General features: G+C 45.1%; 1 protein-coding gene across 1 annotated transcript; it reads left to right on the forward strand.

Moving 5' to 3' along the window:
• Positions 1–185: 185 nt before the first annotated feature.
• COG7 (component of oligomeric golgi complex 7) lies at positions 186–22,354 on the forward strand. Its single transcript, XM_068699760.1, has 17 exons — positions 186–487; positions 720–868; positions 1,401–1,517; positions 1,625–1,793; positions 3,442–3,524; positions 4,302–4,424; positions 6,178–6,376; positions 8,233–8,360; positions 8,695–8,849; positions 10,013–10,129; positions 10,639–10,704; positions 12,447–12,633; positions 13,851–13,991; positions 14,494–14,577; positions 16,174–16,288; positions 19,405–19,548; positions 21,376–22,354. Exons 1-17 carry the CDS (start codon positions 325–327, stop codon positions 21,540–21,542), a joined length of 2,307 nt encoding a protein of 768 aa, XP_068555861.1. The 5' UTR covers positions 186–324; the 3' UTR covers positions 21,543–22,354.
• Positions 22,355–26,857: the final 4,503 nt, after the last annotated feature.

The following is a 26,857-nucleotide window of genomic DNA, read 5'->3' on the forward strand; positions in this document are numbered from 1 at the left end:
GGTTTCGGTGGAGGGGCGGGCACGGGGCTGGGGGGGGCTCGGGGCGGCGGCTGCCGGGGGGAGCACAACCGGGGGGAGCCGGGGGGCGGCCACCGGCCCTGCGGGAACACCGTGCGGGGACGATCGGCGCTGTGGGGGCACCGGGGGTCCTCCCCGTCATCCAGTCCCGGGCAGGCTCCGCCCGGCGGGGGCGGTGCGGGGCGGGCGGTGTCCGCGCGGTGCCCGCCCGGTGCCGTACGGCGGCCGGGAGGAGCCCGGGAGCGGTTCCGGGTCCGGGTCCGGGTCCGTGTCGGTCGGCGGGGCCCGGTGCCGGTGGCGGTGGCCATGGACATCTCGCGGTTCGCGGCCGCCGACTTCGATGTGAAGAGCTGGGTGAACGCCGCCTTCCGCGCCCAGCAGGACGGCCCCGCGCAGGCGGACGCGCACGCGGCCACGCTGGTGCTGAAGCTGCAGGTCCTGATCCAGGAGGTCAACAACGTGCTGCAGGGTACGGCACGGCCACCGGCACGGCCACCGGCACGGCACGGCCGGGGGGCTGAAGCCCTGAGGAAGCGCAGGCCTCGGTCTGTTAAACGAGCACCTTAAAGTTCACGTTGAAGTTTCACCCATACCGAGTTCTGTTATTTGCTTTTTAAGTGCCGTGGCTACTGAAATGCTGCTGCTGTCACACAAGGGTTGTTGCTGTGGTCGCCTCACTGTCCCGCTCTGTGCCCCTGCAGAAACGAGCCACCAGGCCCTCCAGAACATGCCGCGGGTGCTCCGGGAGCTGGAGGTGCTGAAGCAGGAGGCGACCTTCCTGAAGGAGCAGATGGTCCTCGTTAAAGAAGATATCAAGAAGTTCGAAGAAGACACGGCTCAGTCCATGCAGGCAGGTTCTCGCCTTCCTTAGCACTCATCGGTAACACGAAATGCTGACATTGGTGGGCTTGGTCACGTTCAGCAGCCTGGTGAAGTAAGGATGCACAGCGACACTGTTAGCGTTAGGGCAGAAAGGGGGCAGGACGTGGGCTGGTGCAGGCTGCACTCCTGCACGAAAGCTGGTCGTGTTTAGCTGTTAGCGAAGGAACGAGCTCTGCAGTCAGAGGAGCTGTCACCTGGCTGGTAGTGCCGATTGTCAGGGTTTCTGCCTGTTGGTAACTGGGGTACGTAGTGTTACCCAGGCCAAGTGGATACCAAGAGTACAGCTCGAGTGTTCAAACTAACCTTTTGTTCTTTGATTTTCAAAGTTGTTTTAACATCTCTAGCTCTTTCAGTCAGCTCCTTTCTCTTTGTAACAGACATACTCTTTTTACCCAGTTTTTAAAATCTAAACTAAAAATAACACCCGTAATGTAAGTAACTATGGCAGTCCCTCTTTCGATGGGTAATGTTTTTTGTTTTGTTTGTTTATTTTCCTTCAGGTCCTGGTAGAGATTGACCGAGTGAAATCTAGAATGCAGCTGGCTGCCGAGTCACTTCAGGAAGCAGACAAATGGAGCACGTTAAGTGCAGACATTGAAGAGACTCTTAAAACACAGGTAGGTACCACATTGTTCTGTTTGGTCTTTGTGCCTTCAGCTTCCCAGGCAAACTGCATTTAAAAGCAGGTTCTGGAAGTAAGCTCGTTACCTTTTCCTTGTGGCAGGACGTGTCTGCAATTTCGGCCAAGCTAACAAGTATGCAGAGCAGCCTGGCTATGCTTGTGGATACGCCGGATTACTCTGAGAAGTGCGTGCATCTTGAGGCTCTGAAGAACCGACTGGAGGCCATGGCCAGCCCTCAGATTGTTGCTGCTTTTAACTCTCAGTCTGTAGGTCAGTAAGGCTTGGTGTCATTTACTGTCGGTGCAGACTTTATCTGTTTTCAAAAAGTACAATGTTATTTGGGTGTGCAGTATGTGTCCTGAAGGCTTCTGTCTCTGTGTTACCTGCTTTCTCTGGTGGAGCTGGGCGCAATGAAATGTTATGTGCTCTGCACTTGCCTGTGTGTCAAGTGCACCTTTGCAGTCTGGATTAGTTTATCTGCTTTTAAAGGTCATGCAGATGTGCGAAATGGAGGTGTTGAGGCAGGGCTACCCTGCTGGCATAATTTAGTTATGCTGTGGATGCCCTCTAAATGGGAAATGCTACTCAAATTGGCAGAAGGCCTCTGGTTTTGTGTTACCACAGTACTACTGGGCTTATTTGGGAGAATTGAGTGTTATAACCAAGATGGACACTTGTTTGGGAACATTCTGATTCCTTGCTGCCTCTTAAAAGTTGTTCTATAATATTTCTCCTTTATGTAGATAATGATTTTATGTTTTTGGACTGTTCTTTGTTCTCCTTTCCTCTCCTACTGTCACAGCACTTCTGAAAAATACTTGTTCTGGTTGCTGCCTCTCCGCTACGTCCACATGGAGGTGCTGCTGCAGGTCTGGGGCTGTGGTGTTGCACTGCACAGCACTGCCTGGCGTCCTCACCTGAGTAAAGGCAGGGCGCTGCAGTGTGTGACTGCAGACAGCCAGAGGAAGAGGAGGGAAGAAGCAGTTAGTGTTCATAGCTCCACTTGCCATGCTTCTAATGAATGAGACTTAATCCTTTGCAGAGATCTCCTCTCTCCCGTGCTGATTCTGGCTTTTCCGCCAAAGAAAGCGTTGGTGCAAGAAAGTGGCTGGCAGCAGCTGCACTGGTACAAGGGCCTTTTCTTGGGCATGCTATTCAGAACAATGCAGTTTCCGTGCTGTTTGTATTGTCTTTTTAAAGTCTCTTTGGGGCATTTGGGGACATGCTTTTTTCACATTGAAGAGAATTTCTCTCTTTTTGTGAAGTCATGTTTCTTCCTGGAGTCCCACTGCTATGAAGATAACACAAGTCCACAGACACAGCCCCAGGGTTTGTAAGTAACAGCGTTCTAGTTGGTCTGCCCTCTGGGTCCTGTCTCATTACTAATTTCTCTAAGCCCAGATGTATTTTGTGGACAGAACTGAAGTCATTACCCGTATGGTACAAAGCAGGCTTCTGAGGAACATGAACTGAGAGGCTGTGTGTAAGAGCTAACTGTGTTATTAGTTGGTCTTGAGGCAGCTAATGTAGGGATCAGTTTGAGGAGTGGTGAAAGCAAAACTGAAGACTTTGTAAGGTATTTTCTTGTTTTGTAGATAGCAGCTTGTTTCTGGAAAACAATGTTTTCCTTCTAGAATGTGTTCTGGCTTTATCTGTCTTAATCCTAGAAGCGTTCGCTGATTCAGATGTTAAATCCATTCATCATGTCTGCTGTGTGTTCTTGTCTGCATATGGGTTTTAGACAATTCTGCTTCTGTTTGAGAAGATGAGCAAATGGAAGATGAGAGTGTGTCTTTCAGCCATTGTGCATCTTCACTTAAGAATTCTGTTGCTCAGTCGGGGATATATTCTTTAGTGTAACGTCCCTCCGTCTGCTTTGAGACTGATCGTTAACTGACTATTATTTTGTTTTAATTAGATCAGGCAAAAATGTTTGTGAAAGTCTTCACTGAAATTGATCGGATGCCTCAGCTTCTTGCTTATTATTATAAGTGTCACAAAGTAAGTATTTTGATAATATTTTAATGTGGAGGAGTGAACATTTGAATTCTTGCTTGGTTTAGGCCATAGGTGGCGCTACTACACCGCAGATGTGCTTCTGGTCCAAGAAGAATGGAACCTCTTCTTTGCCTGTCCCTGACTTTTCTTCCTGGCTCCTAACAGCTTTGGTTACTCCTCATGTTTTGAGAGTAATTCTCCATTGAGGGCTTTGTGTTCCTTTTCAAAATAGACATAGGATATGTGTGTTCTGCTTGAGTTATCTCTGTGCCTTGTAGTTGTTCTTGTTTTGCTTTTCTTGGATGTGGCTATGTCAGCAATAACTTTATTGCTGCAGTTTGCCAGCTGCTGACTTCTGTAAACTCTTTTCAGGTAAGATTAAAAGTTGGAATTCCAGACAGTTCTGTAGCCATAACCTGATCCTCAAAAGTTCTCTCATGACTGTGACTTTTGAGGATTAAGTTCAAGGCTAGGGCTTGCCAAGTATTTCAACTATTATGTGGGGATATCAGTTACAGTCTCATTTTATGAGTCAAATACCAACGTTAATTAAAACTTTGAATCAACTAAGAATCCTCTAGCTTCATGCTGAAAGTTGTTTCCTTTTGGTGGTGCTGAATTATCGAAAAGTGTTACGTTGAAATCAGGAGAGGAGAGTCGGGGTGGGCATTGTATTTTAGCACAAGTGCATTGCGTGGGAAGTTCTTGGTTCAAAATAACAAGATGGAGCTGTGTGAGCTGTCAGTTCTCCTCTCAGGACGGTTCTCCTTACCCCTGCAGGTGCAGCTGGTGGCCGTGTGGCAGGATCTTTGCCAAAGTGACTTGAGCTTAAATCGCCAATTGACTGAACTGTATGACACACTCCTGGGGACCTGGCACGCGCAACTTCAGTGGGCAACACAGGTGCAGTCACTGCTTCGTATCGGTGCAGCGTGCGGGAGAGAACAAGAGTGAGCACGCTCCCAGTTCTCAGAAAGCTCAGAGCGGTTTCCTGGGGCTCGATCTGAGTTACGCTCTGTGTCCTGTCAGTGCAAGGCAGGGCTTGCAGCTTTCAGTCTCCCATCTAACTTGCAGACAAGATTTGATTTCTGGTGTTACACCAAGAGCAAGGTTGCCGTGTTATTGACGTTAAAGCTGTTCTATCACTTTCATCTATATCTTAAGTTAAATTGAATTTGTTGGTGTTGCAAATGTGTTCTGTTGCAAGACATTTGAAATGCCTGCATTGATTTATCGCTTGGCATGGAGGAGGCCCTCAAGGTCATATTGGACTGACTCATGTCACTCAGCGTGGGCTATCTGGGGGCTTTCTGCTGTCACCCCTTGAAGCCTGTGAGCTTGTTTTTCCTGCGAAGAATGATGTGGGATCCAAAAAGTTATTGTCCTTCTTTAGTGAAATGAAGAAGTAAGTTGGTATTGTTGCGCCTGTAAGAGTTTTTCATCCATGAAGGGTATGAGATTGTTATCTTCGTGTAATGAAGCCTGGTCCAGGTGCTAGGCCTTGTCCTGCAAAGGAGCTCAGTGTTACTTTGGAGTGTATTTTTTCTGCCTAATGACTTGATGTGAATTACAGGTCAGATGTCACCTTGCATTTTAGCAGATATTTTTTAAACTAGGGATAGAAAGAGAGAAATGGCACATGGGAGAAAGTTTGTGTCCCTTACTCTGTGTTTGTTTCTGCTTCCTGAAGAGCTGTTGGGCCCTTTTCACACTTCTCAGTATCTCCGGCAACCTTGCTGCAGCAGACTAGTGGTGATCCCAGCTTTCAGAGCAACTGAGAGAGAATAGGTGATGAGAGTCAAGATAAAAGGCTGTAATGCATGTTACACTTGTAGAGTTGAGGTTGGTGGATGTAAATAAATAAAGCTCCCAGCCGATTACAGTCTTCCTAGCCTTTCCAGTGCTGACTTCTTATCTGACCACTAAATTGGCTCATGATGTAGTACTGTTGCTTCATAGCTTACCCATGTGTGTATTTTTTTCCCCACACACCTGTGTAAACCGAGTGCACTGTTTTCAAATACCATTTTCTGCCAGCTGGATATTCCGGTGTCTGCAGTGCCTGTGTTCTGCTGAATTCAGTTTTTGACCTATCTTTAGTTTTTCGGCTTCTGCATTCGAAGTGCGGTTTCAGTGCAGTATCTGTAGACCTAGGCTTTGGTAACGGGGCTGACCTATGTGCTAGATCAGTGAGGTTCTTGTAGTCTTAGCAGACCTTTTTCTGTGCAGGGCATGGAGAAGTCCGGCTCGGCTGCTCCTGGCTTCTCTTTCGGCTCTTTACTCCCTGGTTGTGGCAGCCTGCCTCTCTGCTGACAGCATCTGCAAACCCATCTGTTCTGCCTCTTCTGTCCCTGTTTCAGGAGCCCAGGTCTTTGTGGCAAGGGCATAAATAAAGGAGACTACCTTGGCCGTGACTGCCACGGGAAGCGCAGTGCTGCTTGTGCAAAGGCTGCTTCTGCTGGGCGGGCAGCAGCACGTGTTGGGGGGGAAGGTGCCAGCCGCTCAGCTGTCAGAACCCACGCGGTTTGTCGGTGTCTGCTGAGACAGTGACGTGTGGTTTGTGCATCGTGGGGCTCTGTCTCGAAGCTATCTGCTGCTTCCTGCTGTGTTCCTGTGAGATAACGCGCTTTTGCTAATAGCTTTTCTGTTACCACAGGTTTTCAAGAAACCCCATGAAATTGTGACTGTGTTGTTGATTCAGACTCTGGGAGCGTTGGTGCCTTCCATCCCCGTCTGCCTTGGCACTGCCATGGAAAGAACAGGCCAAGAAACCAAGCTCAATAAGCTGCTGGAGCTCTATGATGCCACCATCCACTTTGCAAAAGGGCTGGAAGTAGCCATGCTGCCAAACCTGAGTAGGTTCTTGCACCAAGTTAACACCTGTTGACAGCTCTGTACAATTCCATTCTGAGATTTTGTTTAGTTTTACATGGAAGGAGGCATTACCTCTTCTGTGAAACATGTTGTGAAAGATGACAAAGAATAAAAGTTGAGGAGTTTCCTGGAATTAAGTAACACCTTAATAAACAAGAGAGAACCTGTTAGAAAGCTACTTCCATTGGATTTTTAAATTTAATTTGCAGTTTTTATGTTGATACTGGATTATGGTTTAATTAATTGATAGTGCCGGACCAAATATTATTCTGAATGGTTTGTAGCTTATTCCTTAGCAGCATCCTTGGCATTTGATTCAAAATCTGACCTATGTTTTCCTTATCCTGTGATGTTTGTCATCTCGTTTTGGTCATGACTTGGTGAATAATTCCAATGAACTGCAAAGTGGTGAGGTGCTGTGTTTACATAGGTTTATACCTAACCTGAAGTGTAGGCTCTTTATAGTCTTATATTAATCTGGTGGGGCTCCTTCAAAAACTAGGTATGGGAAAATCCTAACTTAAAGCTAATGGAGCATTTCTAATACTGTGTTTCCTGTTTTGCTTCATTGTAACATTGTCTTGAGCTACTTAAACCCAGATTCTTACTTGATCACGTAAATTACGATTACTGGGCAATTTCAGGGGACACGACTGTCATTCTGTCTGTTTTTATTGCTTTCATGATTGTGTACTCTTGTCAGTCATTTTCTATTTTTGGCTTGGCTTAATTTGTGGGTCATATTAGAAAAGATTAAAAAAATTGAAATAATGATGTCAAAGTCTAAAAGGTGATGAAAAACCGCTTAACTGTTTCACCTGAGTGTTTACAAAAGAAAAAAAAAAAAAGGTTGCGTTCTGTATTTCCATCTCTTGTGCTGCAGGATGAGGTGTTTGGGACAGAAGTATCTCAAGAATGGAGAGGCCAGGTGACTCAGCAAAACAGGGTCAAACCAGTTCCTACTCGATGTGTGTGTGACGGGAGGGTTCAGTTATGAGTCACAGCACAATTCAGGTCGGAAGGGACCTCTGGAGATGATCTAGTCCAATCTCCTGCTCAAATCAAGGTCCGCTAGCAGCTCAAACCATGTAACTCAGGTTACTGTCCAGACTGATCCTGAGAGTGGAGCGTGGATACTACTTTGGACAACCTGCTCCATGGATCGCCTGTCTGTAGGGTGTAAAAGTTTTTGGTTATAACCAGGATTCAAAGTAGTTCTGGTTTGGTACTAGTTCAGGTTTGTTAAAGCTTCCAGTTAACACCTAGTGTCCTGATCTGATTTGAGAAACAATCATTTTTGACCTGTTTTTTGTTTGAACAGGTAGCTGCACCAAACCCAACAGAATGTCACTGGGATGCTAAGTTCAGGGTTCCCGTTCAGCTCTGGTTGGTGAACACCATGAAGTGGTAGTCTTCAGTGAATCAAGTTACTGTCAAATTATTTCAAGTCTGAAACAGGCTTTCTGGTAAATGAGAATTGCCCCTGGTTTGAATTGTGGCAGCTTTGTGTTTCACTTCTCAAACGGTTTCAATACTTAGCTTCTACTGCAAATTGAAATGTTTAATAGATTGTTGTCACACAGCCTGTTTTGGAGCAGTTAGTTATTTTCTTGAGGTACCCGTTGAGGTAGAATATCTTGGTTTTAAGAAGCAGGTAGAGATATTAACCTTTTTAAAAATAAATAGATCTATGTAGTTGAGACTTAAAGCTGTTGTGCAACATCGCAAGCCTACACAGGGAGCGTGCTCTAATTGAAGAACTCATGCATGTTGCTTGGAATAAAGTTTTTAGTATCACATGCATTTACTTGTAGACTAAATATCTGATTCTTTGTAGAGGAGCAGAACCTGGTAAAAGTGATGGAACTAGCAGAAGCTGTGTATGATCCGTACAAACCCTATCAACTCAAGTACGGAGACCTGGAAGAAGAGAATCTCCTCATTCAGATCAGTGCAGTGCCCTTGGTAATTCAGCAGCCTTTGTTCATCTATGCGGGGAGAGGCTTAAAACTTCTACTAAATACGAGAGTCTTTGTGAGGGTTACTGCTCTCTTTCCTCCTGTAAAGTTTTGGTACTATTTTCTGTTTGCTGTATGTTTAGATATGGTTGAGTAAATTTTGCTTAAGAAATAAAGTTCAACATCCCTCTCAGGTCATAGGTAACTCCTTTCTTCTGCTCTTTCACCCAGTAGCAGGCACTGTGTAGATCTGTGAAGTCAGCCAAGAGACAGCCGCAGGTTCCATAGAATTTACAGAGTTAGTTTCAACCTTTTTCTTTTTTTTTTTTATTGTTATTTAGGAGCATTGGGAAGTAATTGACTGTGTCCAGGAACTGAACCATTCCGTCAACAAACTCTTCATTCTGGCTTCTGGAGCCATCGACAACTGCGTTAAGCTCACCGATGGACTGGGAGTATGTGGGCTCCTTAAGGCCCTGAAAGCTCTCTTCACAAAGTAAGGTGCTTTTATTTGCACTACTGTGTATAACCTAAGGGAGTAGGAAGTATTCAGCTTGTGGCCAAGGACTTTGTAGTTTATGAAAAATGATTGAGCGCTGAAAGTATCTATAAACTTAATGTGAATCACCTGGCATCCCCTTCTACCTCTTCTATGATTCAGGCAGTCACTGTTTCTTAGTGGAAAAATGGAAGATTTTATAGCTAACGGGAAGACTTCCCTCAACCATTTCCCATTCTGGTTGGGCTGAATTTTCATTTTATTAAATACTTTTGGAAGGAGAAATGTTTCCACAAACAAAATATGACGAAAGTAGATCAGGCTGATGAAAGTAGAACTAGTGGGGAAATACACGCTTACTGAGACAAGCAACCTCATATTCAGAATCTGCTTGTAAGTGCAAGATACCCTAATGAGTGAGGTTCACTCTAAGTTCTTGCTTTAAAATGTCATTGACAGACTTAAATGGTATTCCAGTACTGTTAACTTCCTTATTCCTTCCTGATATTGAAAGCACTGTTCATGAGCTCTTACTTCACTGTCCTGTGAGGAAGAGGAAAGAGAAAAGCACCCTTCCCTGATCTCATCTTCTTTATGGGCAATTACATAGTGTGCGTGCCTCCAGCTTATGGGCATCGTTTAGAAAAGAAAATAAGACTGGGGGGGGACAAAACAAAATGTTCTCCTCTTAAACTCATTCTCATCTGGGGAGTAGCTGAGAAAACAAATTCATGAGATTGTTGTCACTGTGTTCCTGGAATAAGGGCCAAGTGATGGTGGAGTAGCAGTAGCTTTATAAGCTTTGTCTGGTCTCTCCTAGGAGACGTGATCAGTGCAATGCTAACAAAAATATCTTACTCATACCTTATCATAAGAGTGAAAAGTTCCTAGTAACCCATATGCAGCAAATTGAAGGAGCAAACACATGAGCTAAGTTTCTCCCTGACTTCTAGTGCAGGCTTTGGAGGACAGTGCCTGATCAGTTCTTCACATGCATGCGCTTGGGCTGGAACAACAGCATCTCTTGTGAACTCTTCTAATATTTTTAGTTCTTGGCCATTGCAGAAGGCTTAATGAGCAGATGAAAGGACATGCAGTAAGTTGCTCTCCAGTCTGTTGTCTTACACTAGTGCTTGTCTTTTCTCCATTTGCCATTGCAGGTATACTTCTGACTTTACAAACACATTGCAGTCTATACGAAAGAAATGTAAACTGGATGATATCCCATCAGATTCCCTTTTCCAGGAAGACTGGACGGCATTCCAAAACTCTGTTCGGTAAAGGGCATTTTTTGCCTGGCCCAGCACTGATTTTTGTAACAAAGTTGGAAGGGAATTACTTGGGGTCATTTTACACAAGTTCTTAGCGCAGAACGCAGGGCTACGTCCACTTCGCTGTAGTGTTGCTGGGAGTGTTAGTATTAGTGACAGGGTTTCAGATTGCTGCTGGCACAATAAGTGCAGTGTGGCCCCCCACCCTGTCTGGAGCAAGACTACGTGTCATATCACTTGAAATAGCAGCAGATCTTAGAATGGTTCCCAGTGACAATGAACTGGCATTAGCTGTGGTGACAGCAAATAGCATGCTGATGAGGGTGTTGGACAGGATGGTGTTAACAAATAGATGTAGAGTTAGTAGCCATAGTACAAGATGTATGCACTGTGGGCTGTGGTTTGGTTATTGCATTTTTTAACTTACTGACACCTGGCTGAGATGGGTTGTCTGGGGATCTGGCATTATCCACCTAAAATTTTACAAAATATGTTTTTATCTTGTTCTTTCCCAGAATAATTGCTACTTGTGGTGAGCTCCTTCGTCAGTGTGGAGACTTTGAGCAGCAGCTAGCCAACAGGTAAGCATTACTGGACTGAATACATAAGCTGTCAAGATAGGTACCAAGTCAAAAAAAAAAAAAAAAAAAAACTTTCCAAGGTGCTTTAACTTCGTAGACCACAGATGGAAGAGCAGAGCCACTGCAATTTTTTATCCCATCTTTTGAAACATCAGAGATGGATTGCACACTGTCTCACTCAGTCCTGTGCTCTGGGACAGCCGTAAGAATCATTTTTTTCTTGGACAGCTGGCTGGTGTGTCTTGTTCACCTGGCTGGGCATCAAATGGACTGCTACATTGTGGTCAGGAAGGAATTTTCCACCAGATCAAATTGGCAAGATTCTTACCCCCCCTTGTGACATGGGACATGAATCATTTGCTGTCATGCATTTAGGTGTGCCTTAACTGATCAATTCCTCGTAACCTGAGGAGCCCAAAGCATGGGCAGCATGTAGATCTTTTGTTGCTTGTGAGCAGGGTAGTGTTCAGCCTCTTGAATGTTGAAATACTTTATTCTGACTCAAGTGGCTGTACTTGGTGTAAGACATAGCGGCCTGCAGTGCCCACAAGGCTGGGATTGTTCCACATTTTCCAGACTTCCTGAGAGCCCAGTCAGCATAGTATTTATGCAGTCTTCTACTTGCACAGTAGAAGTGAGAGCTGGCTGTAATTAGCATCTTCCACCAATGATACTCTTTCCCAGCGTTGACACTCAAAAACCATTAGAAGTTCTTCAGCTGTTCAAAACTTGCATCTGGTTTTCAATTTCTTCTCTCTTCTGTGTCCCAGAAGAGTTAGCCTTGTATTGAAAAATACATTTATAAAATATGTATTACACGTGTGTGTGAATATCTATTCATACATGTACGTATATATGTGTGTGTGTGAATAGAATATGAATATATGCATGCATACCCAACTGCCACAGGTAAGCCACAAGGCAGTCGGCAGTACCCTGGGTACAGTTTTACAGGTGCAGTAAGCTGATCTACAAGGTGAATTGGACCAGTTGCATGCTATGATCAACAAGTAACCTTGTTCAAAGAGGAATGCTTTTCAATTAGGCTGGCAGACAAGTGTGAGTCTGTTCTGTCAAACACTACAGTGCAAAGGGTAAAGGAACTTGGGGAAGAGTAGCCTGGCTTCTGCTCTTCAGCTGTTCACAAACACACCCTAAACTACCTAGTGATCAGACCAGACAAAGATTTATGCCCCATATTTACTGTTTCTGAAACCCCAAGGGCAATGGTAACTAGTTTGTAGCGGGTTTATTTGCTGTGACAAAGGGAGTGCACTCTTACAGCTCTACTCTTCCCTCCTGGAAACTGTGAGAACCTCCTCTCAAAGCATTTCTACCAGTATCTAGAACTGTATGGTCCCTTTGCAGTGTTCTTGCTACCAGTTGGTTCTTAGAATTTGATGTGACTGCTTTGTCATAAAGATTTTTTTCTCTCTGTAGAGGGCTCGCTGGGCATTGTGCTTCCAGGTTGCTCAGTAGGAAGCTGCAAAGTGCTCTGTGATGCTGCCCTCCAGCTCTGAGAGGGAAGGTGTGCAGCTGAACCACCCATCACCTCTCGGGGCAGAACAATAATCACAGGCTGTGTCAGCAGGGTGATGGAGCCAGAGGCCCCAGTAGCTCTGAGTGCTATTTTTTCTCTCACTTACCTTGAGATGCTGCCATGGGTTGTCTCTGGAGCAACAGGAGGACAACAGTACTGATTTTGGAGAATTTTGTTGGTGACTTTTTACGCTTGTTTTCAGGATTTTGTCAACTGCTGGGAAGTATCTCTCGGACTCCTACAGCCCTTGTAGTTTTTCTGGCTTTCAGGATGCCAGTTCTACAGAAAAGAAGAGCTCTGTAAAGAATCCCTGGCAGGAATACAATTACCTTTTGAAGGAGAATCCATCCGAGTACGCCAGCCTTATGGAAACACTTTACACCCTAAAGGTAGCTTTGGAGCCTTGGAGAACCTGCCTTTGTATCAGGCTGCTGTTAGGCCTGTATTTGGTAGATGAGGCATGGATTCCCCCTGCAGTGCAATTACATTTCATCTCTTTTGAGGGGCTATGCTCTGCTGAGAGAGAAAATGCCCAAACGTAAAGCCTGGGCTCATTTCATCTCTTTGCCAGGTCATGTCTGTTTTGTGAACATGCCCCTGTAAATTCACACGGGGGAGATTCTGTCATAGAAAGCATTGGGGTGATAGTGCTGAAGCCATCTCAAATTTTGGGCTTCACATACTGGCTTCTCAAGACTTTATTTGCTAGTTATACTCCACTGCTATATCCATTCTGAAATGTAATTCTGCAAGATCATTCAAGCATGCATCTGTGAACAGGGTAGAATGACTCTAGTTATCTTCTTGTGGATCTAAGTTATGTTTGCCGTCATCAGTCATTTATAATAGTGAAGTCGAGGTTATGAATTCTGTCTCTTATTTCCTCAAAATGTTTTGATTTCTTTTGTACTTGATTTACCTGCAACGTATGCAGCTCTGCCATAAGTATGTTGACTTTAAATCTTTGCTAAACAGTCAAGTTTCATATGTACTCTTCATGTAAAACTCTTAGCTCAATTCCATGCAGGAAATTACTTGCACCGTTTGAGTAAATGGTCATATTCATAATTCTTTTATTGCAGACAATTAAATTATATTTTCTAAAGTTTCTTTTAGAGTTTACCTGGCAGAATATAATACACTTTCTGTGTTTCTGCCCTCTCTGCCCAAATAAGGTAGGAAAATTGGAGGGAACTGGATTGTAGTTTATTTTTTTTCATCTCTACTAGGGAAGGTGTAGAACAGACGTAGTGCAATGTGAAGCTTTGTACCTGTTCCAGAGGCATTCTGATCAGGTGCATGTTATAATGACAGTTTTGCCATCTTCTCTGAAGATTTCTCACTATTTGGCCTCAACTAGTACCTCACATGGCCAGAACATGATGCTGATTCTTTGTTAAACATTTCAGGAAGCAGTGCTCAGTTTCTGTCTCAAAAATCTAGCTGGAATAGGGCATCCCAAAGGAAGCAGGCTGTGCGATGGCAGAGGAAAGCTATTTTTATTAGGATGGCCTAATAAAGACCTCTTTAAGAATGTTAACATAGCTTTTCTGTGGTCAGTTTAATGTCATCTGTATGTAAACATTTTCCTTTGTGTGTGCCTAAGGAAAAAGGTACAAGTAACCACAACCTGTTGTCCTCATCTCGATCTGCCCTAAGCCGCCTCAACCAGCTGGCACACCACCTGGCTTTTGATTCTGTTTTTCTTCGCATCAAACAACAACTCTTACTTGTTTCAAAGATGGAGGTGAGTAATGGGTACATTCATCTGATCTGAACCTGCAAGGTTTACCCGTGGGATACCTTAGGGTGGAGTACAGCTCAGTGTTGCTTACCTTTCTCCTTTTCGGAAAATTTCCCTATGGTATCACCTTTCTTCCTTGAACTGTGCTCAGTGGAAAAGTTTACTTCCCTTCCTCCACAGCATTTGCAGCAGACAGCTATGTTTGGAAGCTGTGATGTTTGTTTGAGACGATGCTTTTCTAACCTGTGAGAGCAAGTATTTCCCATAGGGATCTATGTAAAAAGGATGTGTATATTTTGGGGATGAAAGAGGACAAGGGAAGCAGTTTTCTCACCATCTGTCCTCTGTTTTCTAGAGAAGCCTTTGGTATTCTTAGCTTGTGTTGTCGGGTGACCCCTTCTCAGAATACTAATGGATGTCATGCTCCAGAAAGTCATAAATAAGATTTGCCTTTCTTTTCTTTTTTTTCTTTTCTTTTTTTTTTTTTTTTTTTTTCCCCTTACAGGGTTGGAACTCTGGTGGCATTGGTGAGACCCTGACAGAGGACTTGCCAAACTTCAGCCTGACTCCTCTGGAATACATCAGCAATGTAAGAGCGTGCAAAGATAGTCACTAGAAGCTCAGTGCTGGAAACAGCCTGAGCTGTTATCCTTCTAATCCCCATTTGACTTGCTGTTTTCTCTTTCTAATGCAATAACAACAAAACCTTTCTGATATTGAGGTGTCCTGAATGGAAAGGCAGAGTGAGCTGTTCATTCCTCCTGACTGGGTACTCCTCAGTTCTGTGCTGCTGAACATCATTTAAATTCCTCTTCCATTCTCCTTGTTGGTGTTTCAAGTTACTGCCACATTTGCAGTTCAGATATTAATATTAGCTGCTCTTGCTTTCTTAATACAAAATATAATTTAAGAAGCAATTTTTTTTTAATGTTACTGTCATTCTGTACATCACATGGGGAACATATTTTTCAAGGACAGGCTGCAACCGAAAGCTTTTAATATTTTGTTTTCACCTGGTTTATGGCCCATAGAAGTGGGTAGTCAGACAACTTGTGGTATAATTTAATCGTGAGTAGTTCTGAATTTAGCTACCTGAGGTCTTTTATGAGGTTTAGAAAGTTCGTGGGTAGTGTATCAGGTAAAATTTCAAGGGAAGGTTGCTTTTGAATTTCTAAATAGCTTTCTTATTAACACAGTTCAGCAAGAGAGACCTCCACATTGGTGAGAGGCTGAATATGCTCACGTCACTTTAACTGGAAGTTAAAACTGAGGTGTTCATGGCTGTTACTTGATTCTGTGGGGAATCAAAGGACATTTCTGCCTGTCCAAGGCAAAGAGGAACTTCAGAAAGTTTCAGATAGCATTTGTTTTCAGGTCTTTTCGGACATCTTTTGAGATCTACCCTTTATCCAAGTGCTGAGCGATAGGTGGGTCAAGACTGAGTCAAGACTTAGTTTTGGTTAGTCTTGGAATTACTCTACGACATTATGCAGTAAAACTGAAAACTAAGAAGCTAAAATTACAGTTCAGAAACAAATTGATGTGGCATCTATGATGTGTAGAATAGGATACAAAGTGCTGTGAGCTTGGGAAAATATCTGTTAATGACTATGCTCCGTAATGGGGATGCACAGTACTCTGAACTGTGCTTGCATCTAAGAATATTCTGTGTGGCTCGAGATCATCACTTTATATACAGTGCAGTATTTGTTGCATGTCTGAAGTTATGTAGCTCATGTGTGCGAGTTTGTGGGCATGCAGCCTGCCTGGGAGTGAGACGTTTCTATAACGCATTGTTACGTTGCCACTTGAATCCATGTTTCCTCTTCTGTGCTTCTGTTTGGTTCAGTCTCTTAGATTCTGATCAAGAAAAAAAAAATTGCCAGGAACACTGCAGATTATCAAAAATGTGCATAGAGCAACAGTTCTCTGTGCAGTTTTTTCTTAATGTGGTTGTTTTAATGACTGGCTCAATGACTTCCTCAGAAAGTATTTCTTGTACAAAGTGTAATGATAAGCAGGAGACTTATAAGAGAGGTTTGTTTCTGAGCTACTGTGGGTTAGTGAGCCGTTGTCCAGCTCAGCTTTCCGCTTTCAGGTGTGGATAGCTGTGGTTGATAATTCTTTAGCAAAGCACTTGCTTCGCATTTGTTTAGTGACTCAGCTTTTTGTGCTTTTATTCTAGATTGGGCAATATATTATGTCGCTTCCTCTCCACCTTGAACCATTTGTCACTCAAGAGGATCCTTCTCTGGAACTGGCATTGCATGCTGGAAAACTGCCTTATCCCCCAGAGCAAGGTAGGGTGAAAACAAAGACCTCATGTGTCTGGAGGAAAGCTTTCACATTTTGACATTACAAGGGCACGCTGCATTATGGTAGCAGAGCTGTTTGAGATGCATTTCCTACTGCCTGTTCATGCTCTTTCTTCCAAGAGTCTCTTGGTATTATCCAGAAGGAGCCTCTAAATAATCAACAAAGCTACTTTTTAGTTTTGTTCAAACAAGACGCTTTAGCAAAGTCTATTTAAATTCATTGTTCATTAGAACTGTGGATTGGATGCCGGGTGTGAATTTTTACTGTTTCATAGCTGGAGCAGTATCTAATTTCCTAGGTGCTTTCTCACAATCAGCTTGAGTATCTGATATGCTCGCTCTTGTTCCTTGAGGATGTTGAGCTACCATTGCCATCATTTTTGGGGTGCTCATTCACAGCACAGTTCTGTGATACTGATACTGGATGTTCTACTATCTCTCATTAAGCTCAAAACTAGCATTTAGAGTAGTTTATTGCATTTCATTTAGTTCTTAGGGGACTACCTTTGCTCTGAAAGTGGAGAGGAGGAGACACAGGTGTACCGAGTCCTTACATGCTACACGCAGACCCAGCTATTTTCTGGAGTTACCTGTGTTTAGGCTCATATGAAAACAAGCCATTTTAAACCCCCTTGGAGATTAAAAATAAATAAATAAAATTTGAGCTCTTTGAGCCTCACATTAAGACCTGCTTTTTAGTGCCTGGTTATTTTTGTTGCCTGTTCTCTGTTTTGGGCATTTTCGTGTATTTCAGGAAATAGGGATGTCAGGATGTGACACCATTTTCGAACTTTGGGTTTACCACTATTGTGGAGAGGGATGAGATTATTGCCTAGCATGGTCTGTTAGTCATATTTTTGTACATCACTGGACTGTAGTCTTTTTGCTACAGTCCTGTGCTAAGAACCTGTGTCAAAGTGAAAATCCCGGTGACAAAAGCTTCCCAGAGTCACTGCTTTTCAGAGCAAGAATCTCCTGGGTTTTTGGTGTCCATCAGTATTGATTTCTATTTGATGACAGTATTACAATGTGCTCGGTTTGTGTTTAGCTGTATTTGTGCACTAGGAGGTGGCAGGGAGGAAATTCCTGTGGACTGATGATCATGTTTGAATAGCTTCTCAGCTGAGCTTTTATAGCTTCTGCTCCTTATCACGTCCACGGTTCGTGGCGAGGCTTGGACTGCCTCGCAGCTTGCTGGATGGGGAGTCCTGCTCCAGCTTTGCACTCCTCCCCTCTTGTTTGTGCTGCTTCCGTGGCAGGGCCAGTTCTAGTCTACTCCACAGAAAAGGAATCACTTTTTAAATTTTATTTATTTATTGGGACAGCTTCTTTCAACAATACGTCAATGAAGAGATTTAAAGCAACTTCCTAAGAATGCTACAATGCATCAGAGCTGCACAGGAGTGAGCAGCAAAGAACAGGCGAGGAGGAAGCTCGTGACTTTGTTTAGAAGCAGTGAGTTGTGAGGTTGGCTGACCATCTGTGACTGTGTCACCGCAGTCTTCTCATCAAGGCCCTGGAGTGTGTCCAGAGCAGGGCTACGAAGCTGGTGAGGGGCCTGGGACACAAGTCCTGTGAGGAGCAGCTTTGGGAACTGGGGGGTTTGGTCTGGAAAAGAAGAGGCTCAGGGGAGACCTCATGGCTCTCTGCAACTACCTGAAAGAGAGGTGTGGGGAGCTGGGGGTCAGCCTCTTCTTGCAGATAACTAGTGATAGGACCAGAGGGAATGGCCTCAGGTTGCACTGGGGAGGTTCAGGTTGGAAATGGGGAGACATTTCTTCCTGTTGCTAGAAAAAGGAAGCTGCCGAGCTGCTTTTCCTCAGGAATAAATTATTTGGTCTTAAGCAAAGTAGTAATGCTGTTTACTTGTCAACAACTTTTTCCTCTGCCTCTGTTCTCTGTAAATCCAGGAAAAGCTACTGTTATACCCTCTGTGAAATGTTAACCTGTGCTTATCTGTTCCAAAGGTTAGGATCCCATGGTCAGCAACTGGTCTGCAGTCTGTCTTGTTTTAGGACAGGTTCTGCATCTTTGGGAATTGCTTTTCTTAAGGGTCCACCTATGTGTCCTGTCTCTGCAGCCAGGATCTTGCTCATAAGAATGCAATTCTGAAATGCTGACCACTTCGTGTAACTTAACGGTTTTAACTCTAGCTGAAAAATCATTAGAGCTCCCCTGCTACTACCAGCGCCACCTGAGCCTTCAGCGATGAGATACTGGGCAGAATGGTTAAAACCCGTGTACTGAGGGAAATGCAGGTGGTGCAGGTGGCTGCTGACACAGCTATGGTGCAGTTGCCTATTCAAGACTTTCTCCTCAGAACGCACTTCAGAAGCCCTGAGGAGTTCTTTCTGGATGTCTTTCATTAATTTCTTGCAGCAAGCTGGGTTTTGGCTCATGTTTGTTCTTCAGATGGCTGTTCTTACCTGTTGTGTCGTTAATCCTCTTGCATTTAATAGTGGCTACATAACACTTCCCAGCAGGTTGGCAGCACCCCAGCATTTGCTGTGGTTAATCTCTTTTCAGAGGTGGTTTCCACTGACAGTCAAGGAAGTGTAGGCCTTGGTATTTATCATCTTCTCTAGACTTCTGAGAATATGCTCTTTGGTTTAGGTTTTAACGTTAATTATTTTGTCATCTTAAAGAATTTACATGTTTAATAGTTTATTAATTTTCAAGATGAAGATGAGCACAGAATGACTCTAAGGCATTGAGGAAAAAAACGTGTGAATCCATGTAATTGCAGTAGTTTGTAACCAGTCCTCAAAGATGATCCTATACACCATGCCTGGCAGTGCCTCTGATTCCAGCCTGATCTCCCAGGCTGGTGATCAGGTGGTCAGGTCTTTGGAAATTGTTAATCTGGAGGAGTTAGAGAGGGAGGTGAAGTGTTCTGGGTCTTGAGCTAAATGTTATTTTACATCACAGAAGATATGTAGCTGCTTTGATTACTACAAAAACAGCTGATAAGATGAATCCTAATCAATACATTAACATCTTCTAGAAGAAACAGTTAACCATTTATGAATTATGTCTTGTTACAAAACCTGCAAATGAAGGTGAGCGAGACTGCTGACAGCTAATGAGAATTTTTTGTTCAGGAGATGAATTACCTGAGCTGGACAACATGGCTGACTACTGGCTGGGCTCCATCGCCAGAGCTACGATGCAGACTTACTGTGAAGTCATCCTGCAGATACCAGAGCTCACAGTACATTCAACAAAGCAGCTTGCCACAGACATTGGTAAGCTCAGTGTACCCCTTGTCCTGAAAAGCGTCGCTGTAACACATGGGCTCTTTCATTGCGTTAGATTTAAAGGAACTGCAACGTGGGTTCCTCCTTTAGTCCTGAGCATGATTTTGTAGTAGGTACTCCCACTTCTTAACTGCTTTGTGCTTCTGACTGTGAAAGTCAGGGCCATTCGGAACTGACAGGATTTCCTTACAAGCCAGTCTTAGCAAGGAAGACACTTATACGTAATCTTCGTATAGATTCGTCGTCCAAAGAAGGGCGACGAAGCTGGTGAGGGGCCTGGAGAGCAAGTCCTACGAGGAGCGGCTGAAGGAGCTGGGCTTGTTCAGCCTAGAGAAGAGGAGGCTCAGGGGTGACCTTATTGCTCTGTATAAGTACATTAAAGGAGGCTGTAGCGAGGTGGGGGTTGGCCTGTTCTCCCATGTGCCTGGTGATAGGACGAGGGGGAATGGGCTAAAGTTACGCCAGGGGAGTTTTAGGTTAGATGTTAGGAAGAATTTCTTTACTGAAAGGGTTGTGAGGCATTGGAACGGGCTGCCCAGGGAGGTGGTGGAGTCACCATCCCTGGAAGTCTTCAAAAGACGTTTAGATGTAGAGCTTAGGGATATGGTTTAGTGGGGACTGTTAGTTTTAGGTCAGAGGTTGGACTCGATGATCTTGAGGTCTCTTCCAACCTAGAAAATTCTGTGAAAATTCTGTGAAATTCTGTGAAAATTTTTATGTATGGCACTGCCCTTTTCCTTCTTATTGGTGCTGTGTACTGCCAGCATATCATATGTGGGGTATGCAGCATGTTCTGAGTCTGCTGGGAAGTGCTCCAGTAGGTTACAAAGGGAGCACCTGGTTGATTTTCTCCATCCACATAATAGCTGGAATAGGGAAAATGGGCCAAAGGCTTTTAAAAAGTCATTGTGGATCACCTGACCATCATCCTGCAGTACAAAACTTATCGTATCAGCTCCTCGGTGAAGGTTAACTTACTGCCCTGCTGCTCTGCAGGTGTTAGATGACTAAAGATACTTTCAACATGGAGAAATTTTCGGGAACAAAGTGGAAGATAGTTGGCACGTGTTCACCTCTGCCTTGTTCCATGTCATGCAGAGTGACTGAGGGAGGACTGATGGAAGGCGTTGGGAAAGGTGACGTGTAGAATGTTGAGGAGATGGCTTTTTTCTTATCCTAAACTCATGAAAATGCCACCACCACACAACTGCTACAACTGGTGTTAATGCAAGTTAGCCCTTTTCCCTGCTGTAAGTCATGGGTGCTGATTTCCCCCTGGCCAAGCTTTAAAGTTAAAGATACAGACAACATCTCCTCAGCTGACATGAAAGTATGCTTGAATGCTTGTGAACTCAGCCTTCAATCTTATCTTTTGTGGTATTGCTTAAAAACAAACCACTGGAGTAGCAGCTGGTTGCTTGACGTTCTCCCCGGTTCATCCTTAACTTCCCCAACCAGCTTGGAGCCAGTGAGCTGGAATCCCCTCCCACCTCCTCAGCCATTCACCTCTGCAGAAATTCCAATTTTTGCTGCAAGCTCTTCACATCTGAAAGTGCAGTTGTGATCTGTCGTGTGCGGATACTGAAGTGTGGCACAATGTGTCTCAGTCTTCTGAACTCAACAGCTGTCTGAACTAGTGCACAGGAAGCCAAAGGTGCCCGTCAGTCAGCACAGTCCGCTTCCAAATGCACTGCAGTTCTTGGTTTTGAGCTAGCAGTGACAGTTCCAGCTGTCATGAACAACAACTTGTATTTGGGTGCTGCTTGCACAGTGTCTGTTGTCGGTTCAAATACATGTTTATCCTTACTCTTACAGATTATCTAATAAACGTGATGGATGCCCTTGGCCTTCAGCCGTCAAGAACACTGCAAAATATTGTAACTCTGTTGAAGGCAAAACCAGAGGACTACCGGCAAGCTGCAAAAAGTGTTCCTCGCAGAATGGCCAGCAGCATTGCTGCAATGAGAGGCCTGGAGTGTTAGCTGTAACGTCTCCACTGCTAGATTCAATTCAAGGGCTGAACTGCCTTTTTTTTTTTTTTTTTTTTTTTTGATTCTGTACAAACTGTGCAAGGACTGGGGAAATGTTTCTGGAAATAAGAGAGATTTTTATCTGAATAAGTTTTAACAATTGCCTTATTCTAGGAAAAGCTGGTTCCATTTTTCCATCTTTAGAAATGTGGAAAGATGTCCCACAACCAAATTTACCCAAATGGACTATCTTGAACAGGCTGAGTGGCGCTGACTTCTAAGCAGAAATGTTCTGCTGCCAGCTGGAAGTTCATGCTTCACATCGGCAAGATGACCGGCTTTTTCGTAAGAGTTTAATCAATTCTGAATCTAAAATTAGGGGGTAGGTGCAGCAAAGATCAACTGATTGGAAGCTCTCTTACCTGGTGGCAGTGGTCATTGCTCAAGTTTGTCATTATTCAAAGCCAAGAAGACAGCCTCATCAATTAGTAGAAGAAGCATGATCAGGCTCAGTTCTGAGAATGAAACCAGTCTTGTAGGTTGTTTCTTTTGAGATTAATATGTCCCACTGAAAGCTATTTAAATTTAATGAAAGTTTCATTTTCTTGTAAAATTCATTAAAGCTTGATGTATCTTTGTAAAACGTCTTGTCTAGCCTATGTACACTTGAAGAACTTCCACGGCTTTTTGTTAATTAGAAAACTGGGCAAAACACAAAGAGGTCCTAAAACTGTAATGCCAGCTGTATAAACTGTGCTCTATAAAACCTTACGTGCAAGCTCTCCTGTTTTGGAGGAGAATAAAATCTTTCTTCCCTGTCTTTATATGCTTCTACCATTTTCTCCTCTTTTCAACACGCGATGCCTTGGGTAAGTAATTTTTTTCCCAGTACGCCTATTTTTGCCTCTTTCCTTAACTTGGTTCAGGTTGCTCTAATCAGTGTTTTGCTTGATCCACAAATCTCTTTGCTGTCTTTGCCAGGGAAAACAGTCCAAAACAGCCTCTGTTTTTTTTAACAGCTATTGCTTGTTGTCCCAGCATTGCTACGTTTGTGGTGGCCCCTTTTGGGACTCTTCAGTCTGACACATCTCCCCTGGTGACTGTGTGCTTAGCTGCCGTGACTGCCAAATCTGTTGCTTTTTTTCAGAAGTCCCCTGCCTGTTTTTGTCACACCAACACCTTTTTTTGTGTGTTCGATAGCACACATGTAACATGCAGATGCAGGCTTATTTTTATCAGATGTGTTTAGGGGGTAAAATCGGGTTCCTTTGCTGCTCTCGTCTGGACTTTGGTCATGTTTTACTGCCAAAAATTTAGTCTGGGGAGGTGAGGAGAGGAAGGGTATTTTATAAACAGCTTTTAGACTTTGCAAATTTTGGAACCTAAAACATTTCAGAACAGAAAATTAAAATAGTTTTCTGCATTTATTTTCTTGGCACTGTTCTCAGTTAGATGGTTATTCTTTTTGTTTGTGAGTATGAAAAAACTATTAAAAAATCCACAAATGAATGGGAAATTTGGTGCTGTATTGAGCTGGGACTTCTCGGGTGCCTTGTTCTGCTGTGACTTTTGAAACCTTGCTCTTGGACACCCCTGTGCCCAGTCCCGTGCAGGGCACAGTCGAATCTTCCTGTGGCTGCACTACCGCGACAGCAAAAAAACGCTGCATACATACGCTTATCTGTGTGTGGCAATCAGTACATTTGGGAAAGAGCTAAACTAGTAAAGAGACTAAGTCAAGTACCCGAGACACTTTCCACTTTTATTAGTTGTCAGACGCCCTCTATAAACCAGCAGTAACTGGAATAGTAAACTGCCCGTGTCCTGCCAGAGTACATGCTGTTCCGATTTACCATAGGTGTGAGAGGGGTGAATCTCATTGTTTGTGCCTCTCCCATCCTTTTCCTGGCTTGTAACTAGAAAGTGAGGATTTTTGAAGCTGTTCTTGCCCGCTGTTACAGCAGTTCACAGGGCAAATAGCCCTGGGCAGGCACCCAGCTGGGGCTAAAGGTTTGAGGTGCTGGAGGCTGCCTGTGCTGCCAGCTCCTCGCTGAGACCTGCTGCTGCCTCTCCTGTCACTGCACACTGCAATGGGACCTGCGGGGGGCTGCACGGGAGGGCTGCCTGCCCGATGTGCCCCCACCTCCCCGTCCCTGCAGCACATCTCGCTGCTGCCAGCTCCTCCTGGGTCCCGGTACTTCAGGAGTGGGCTCAGGTGGTTCTCAGGGGTTCTGCCCTGCAGAAAAGCGCCTGGCGTCCCTTTGCAGCATCTTTCTGTATGGACAGCTGTTTGGGTTCCCCTGCGACTGGCTCTCTTGGAAGTGATGCTGATAATGTCTGTTGGGGAGAGCACGGGGATACGTGCCCAGGTTCTTGCTGTCAGCTCTCCTGCTGGCTTCCTGCATGAGCCCGGGCACATTGCTGTGTTGCCTTGATGAAGGGGGCGGTGTTTTTTCACTTGCAAAATCCTTTGGAGGTCTTCCCCAAGGAAATTATGGGTTGGTCTGTGCCTATGGGGTTGGTGGGGAAGGGTGTCAGCCGCTTGTTTCTGGGTCAGCTGTTGTGAAATGAAGCACTGCCCCCGCACAGGGGTCTCCTTTTCCATGAAGGAGCCAGGCCGTGGCTCTGCAGCCTTGGGTAAGACAATTCGGGAGAGGGGAAATGAGGAGCTGAAAAGTCTAGGACAACTCTTGTAAGAACTGGATTCCTCTGTCTGTAGCAAGTTTCCTAACCACCTTTCATCTGCCCTGTCACTGCGGTTGTTGTCACTTGCTGAGCTCTGGCTGTCCCCAGGATCAGACGGCTTCCTTACGGTGCCCACTTGCACAATGCCTCTGCTGGCCTGGAGCGGCCGTGTCAGCAGGCTCTTGGTGGGGGAACCAACAAATACAGCTCTGGGGCAGCCAGCGGACGTTCTAAGCAGGGGCACCCTAAATCTGGATTCCTCATATCCTTTATTTTAGGTATTCTTTGGCTGCAGGTGACTGCAAACTACCCCTACTTTTCCACTCCTCACCCTGGTCGGAATCAGAGGCAGGTGAGGCTGCAGCTGGGGGATGAGTTCTGCTTGCTGAGGTCTGACTTACTGCTCCAATTCACACAGAGTCTGGTGCTGGAGGATTGAAGTGGTTTTTGTTAAAGTTCTTTTTCTGATGTAGCATAGCAAATCTGTTCTCTGCTCCGTCTATGGAAGGTAATCGTGTGTTGTTACTATCTGAGGCAAAACTTCTGGAGGAATTGTTCCAGGTGCTATAAAACGCCTTTTAAAAATACCAGCTGGTTCAAGTGGAATGGTTAGGAATGGCACCAAGACCAACACCAGAAAAAACAAATGTACCAAGAACGTGATCGCTAAAGCAGAATTACTTCAGCATACAGGAACCTGCCTGCCGGTGGCAGCTGCTGGCATCACAGCCGGTGTGTTTCCTTGTAATTCTGTCTCCTGGCATTGTTTTGTTATTTAAGAATTGGAATTTAACTTAAAGACAGTGGTTAAGTGTCGTGTTCTTGGAATCAGCAAGTGAAACTGGAAAATGTCCGTAAAACTTGTAGGTATCAGGAGTAGAAAATCAAAACTTCATTGTAAATTGCCATTGTTTTTTGGAGCTAATCATAAAGTTTAAAAAATCATTAGTCAAGTCTTTTGAAAATGAAGGCTACAAATATTCCAGCACATTGTCTTGTAACTGCAACTGCAGCCTTAGACCAGCACTCCAGCAGTCATTAAGGGTTTGACTTTTTCAAAGAATTTTGAACAGAGAAATTCCTCGCAGAGAAGGAGCGGGCAGTGACAGTGCAGCCTCACCGAAGCCATTGTCCCCAGCTGACTGGGATAGCAGGAAGCAAAAGCTCATTCTCTCAGAATTGCAAGAGGCCTTTGGAGTAAATAGAATAACCCCAAACGCAGTCGATAGGTTTGATTCTCCTTTTCCTTCTGTGACATTGGCACTGGCAGCTGCAGCTTTCTAATGCAAGATCTAAAATTCCTAAAATCTGGTGATGGTGTTTGGTTTTTATATACCTGCTCCCTTCAACTTTTCAGGTTCTTGCTTATTTCCTCGGTGCCACCTGTGAGTAACTTCAGGGAGGTTCCTGTGGTGGCGGCAGCGTGCAGCCCCTGTTCATTTACCACTGCAAACCCGACCCTGGAGATGTGTTGCTGCCTTATCCCTTAAGTGGCTGAAAGAAACTCCTGTCGGGGAAGTGATTTGTAATTCGAACACTTGAGGACTTCACGCTCCAGACAGTTAGTCAAGGTAAATCTGTCTCTCTGTATCTCACCTTGTTTGTTGATAGGCGCAGAAAAGGAAATGTAAGCAGAAAAAACGTGGGCAATGGTAACTGGTTCTGGCCTGTGCAAACGAGGTAACCTGTAACAGGCTCCTATTTTAGAAACAGATCATAATGAAAGGCTCCAGGAATTTAATAAACCAAATGAAAGGCTTTGCTTTTCTAACCCGTGCTTTCACCTGTGCGTGTGCAGGAACCTTCCGCCTGGCAGAAACACAGAAATTGGGCAGTGCAAACAGCAGGAACAAAAACTGGGGGAAAGCAGAACAGGGGACCCTTAGAGAGATGATTGTGTCCAGGCCAGCATCTCCTCCCTACCCAGTCTGGCCCTGTGGTTGTCACGGTTTATGGCTCAGTGTGCTCAAGATGCGGTACTTGGGGCCGGGTCCTTGTCCAAACGTGGGGGATCAGCCATGGGGGCTGCTGCCAGCCGTGCTGCGGGGCACTCGGTGCTCTCTGTCCCCACGCAGGGGCAGCGCTGGAGGCACGCGGGCGCTGTCCTGGTGGTTTTGGGCAGCTGGGTGCCCTGCTGCCACCATGGGTGCTGGCAGCACCCACCCGTGAGCAGCACAAAGCCCTCGGCACGCTGCCACCAAGCACGGCGTGCTGCGAGAGCCCCCGGCACCCCCGGGGGCACGGCACCCACCTTCGCACCCACCCGTGGGGAATGTGCCGGGGCCCATGAGGAAGGACGGCGCAGGGACCGGCTGCCCTGGGACCCGCAGCCGTCACGCCACGCTGGGAACCATGCCCAGGACATCAAGTTCCCAGTCCTGTGAGTTAACCACACGATCATGTTTCCTCTTGAAGTTCTGCACAAGTACTTCAGCAGATCCTCAGCGTGGCTGCGATGGGCACGGAGCCCCCTGGCAAGGCGCGGTGCCAGCAGCCCGGTGCCGGTGCCCTGGGCTCAGCGCCCTGTGCAGGCAGCAGCGAGGTCAGGCGAGTGCAGCCCCTCGCCCTCTGCCCCAGAGATGCTGCCCAGCACCCTGCCAGGCTGAGCTCCACCCTCTGCCAACAGGAACCTCTCTAAAGGA

This window comes from Anas acuta, chromosome 15, assembly GCF_963932015.1.
Source record: "Anas acuta chromosome 15, bAnaAcu1.1, whole genome shotgun sequence".
NCBI lineage: Eukaryota > Metazoa > Chordata > Aves > Anseriformes > Anatidae > Anas > Anas acuta.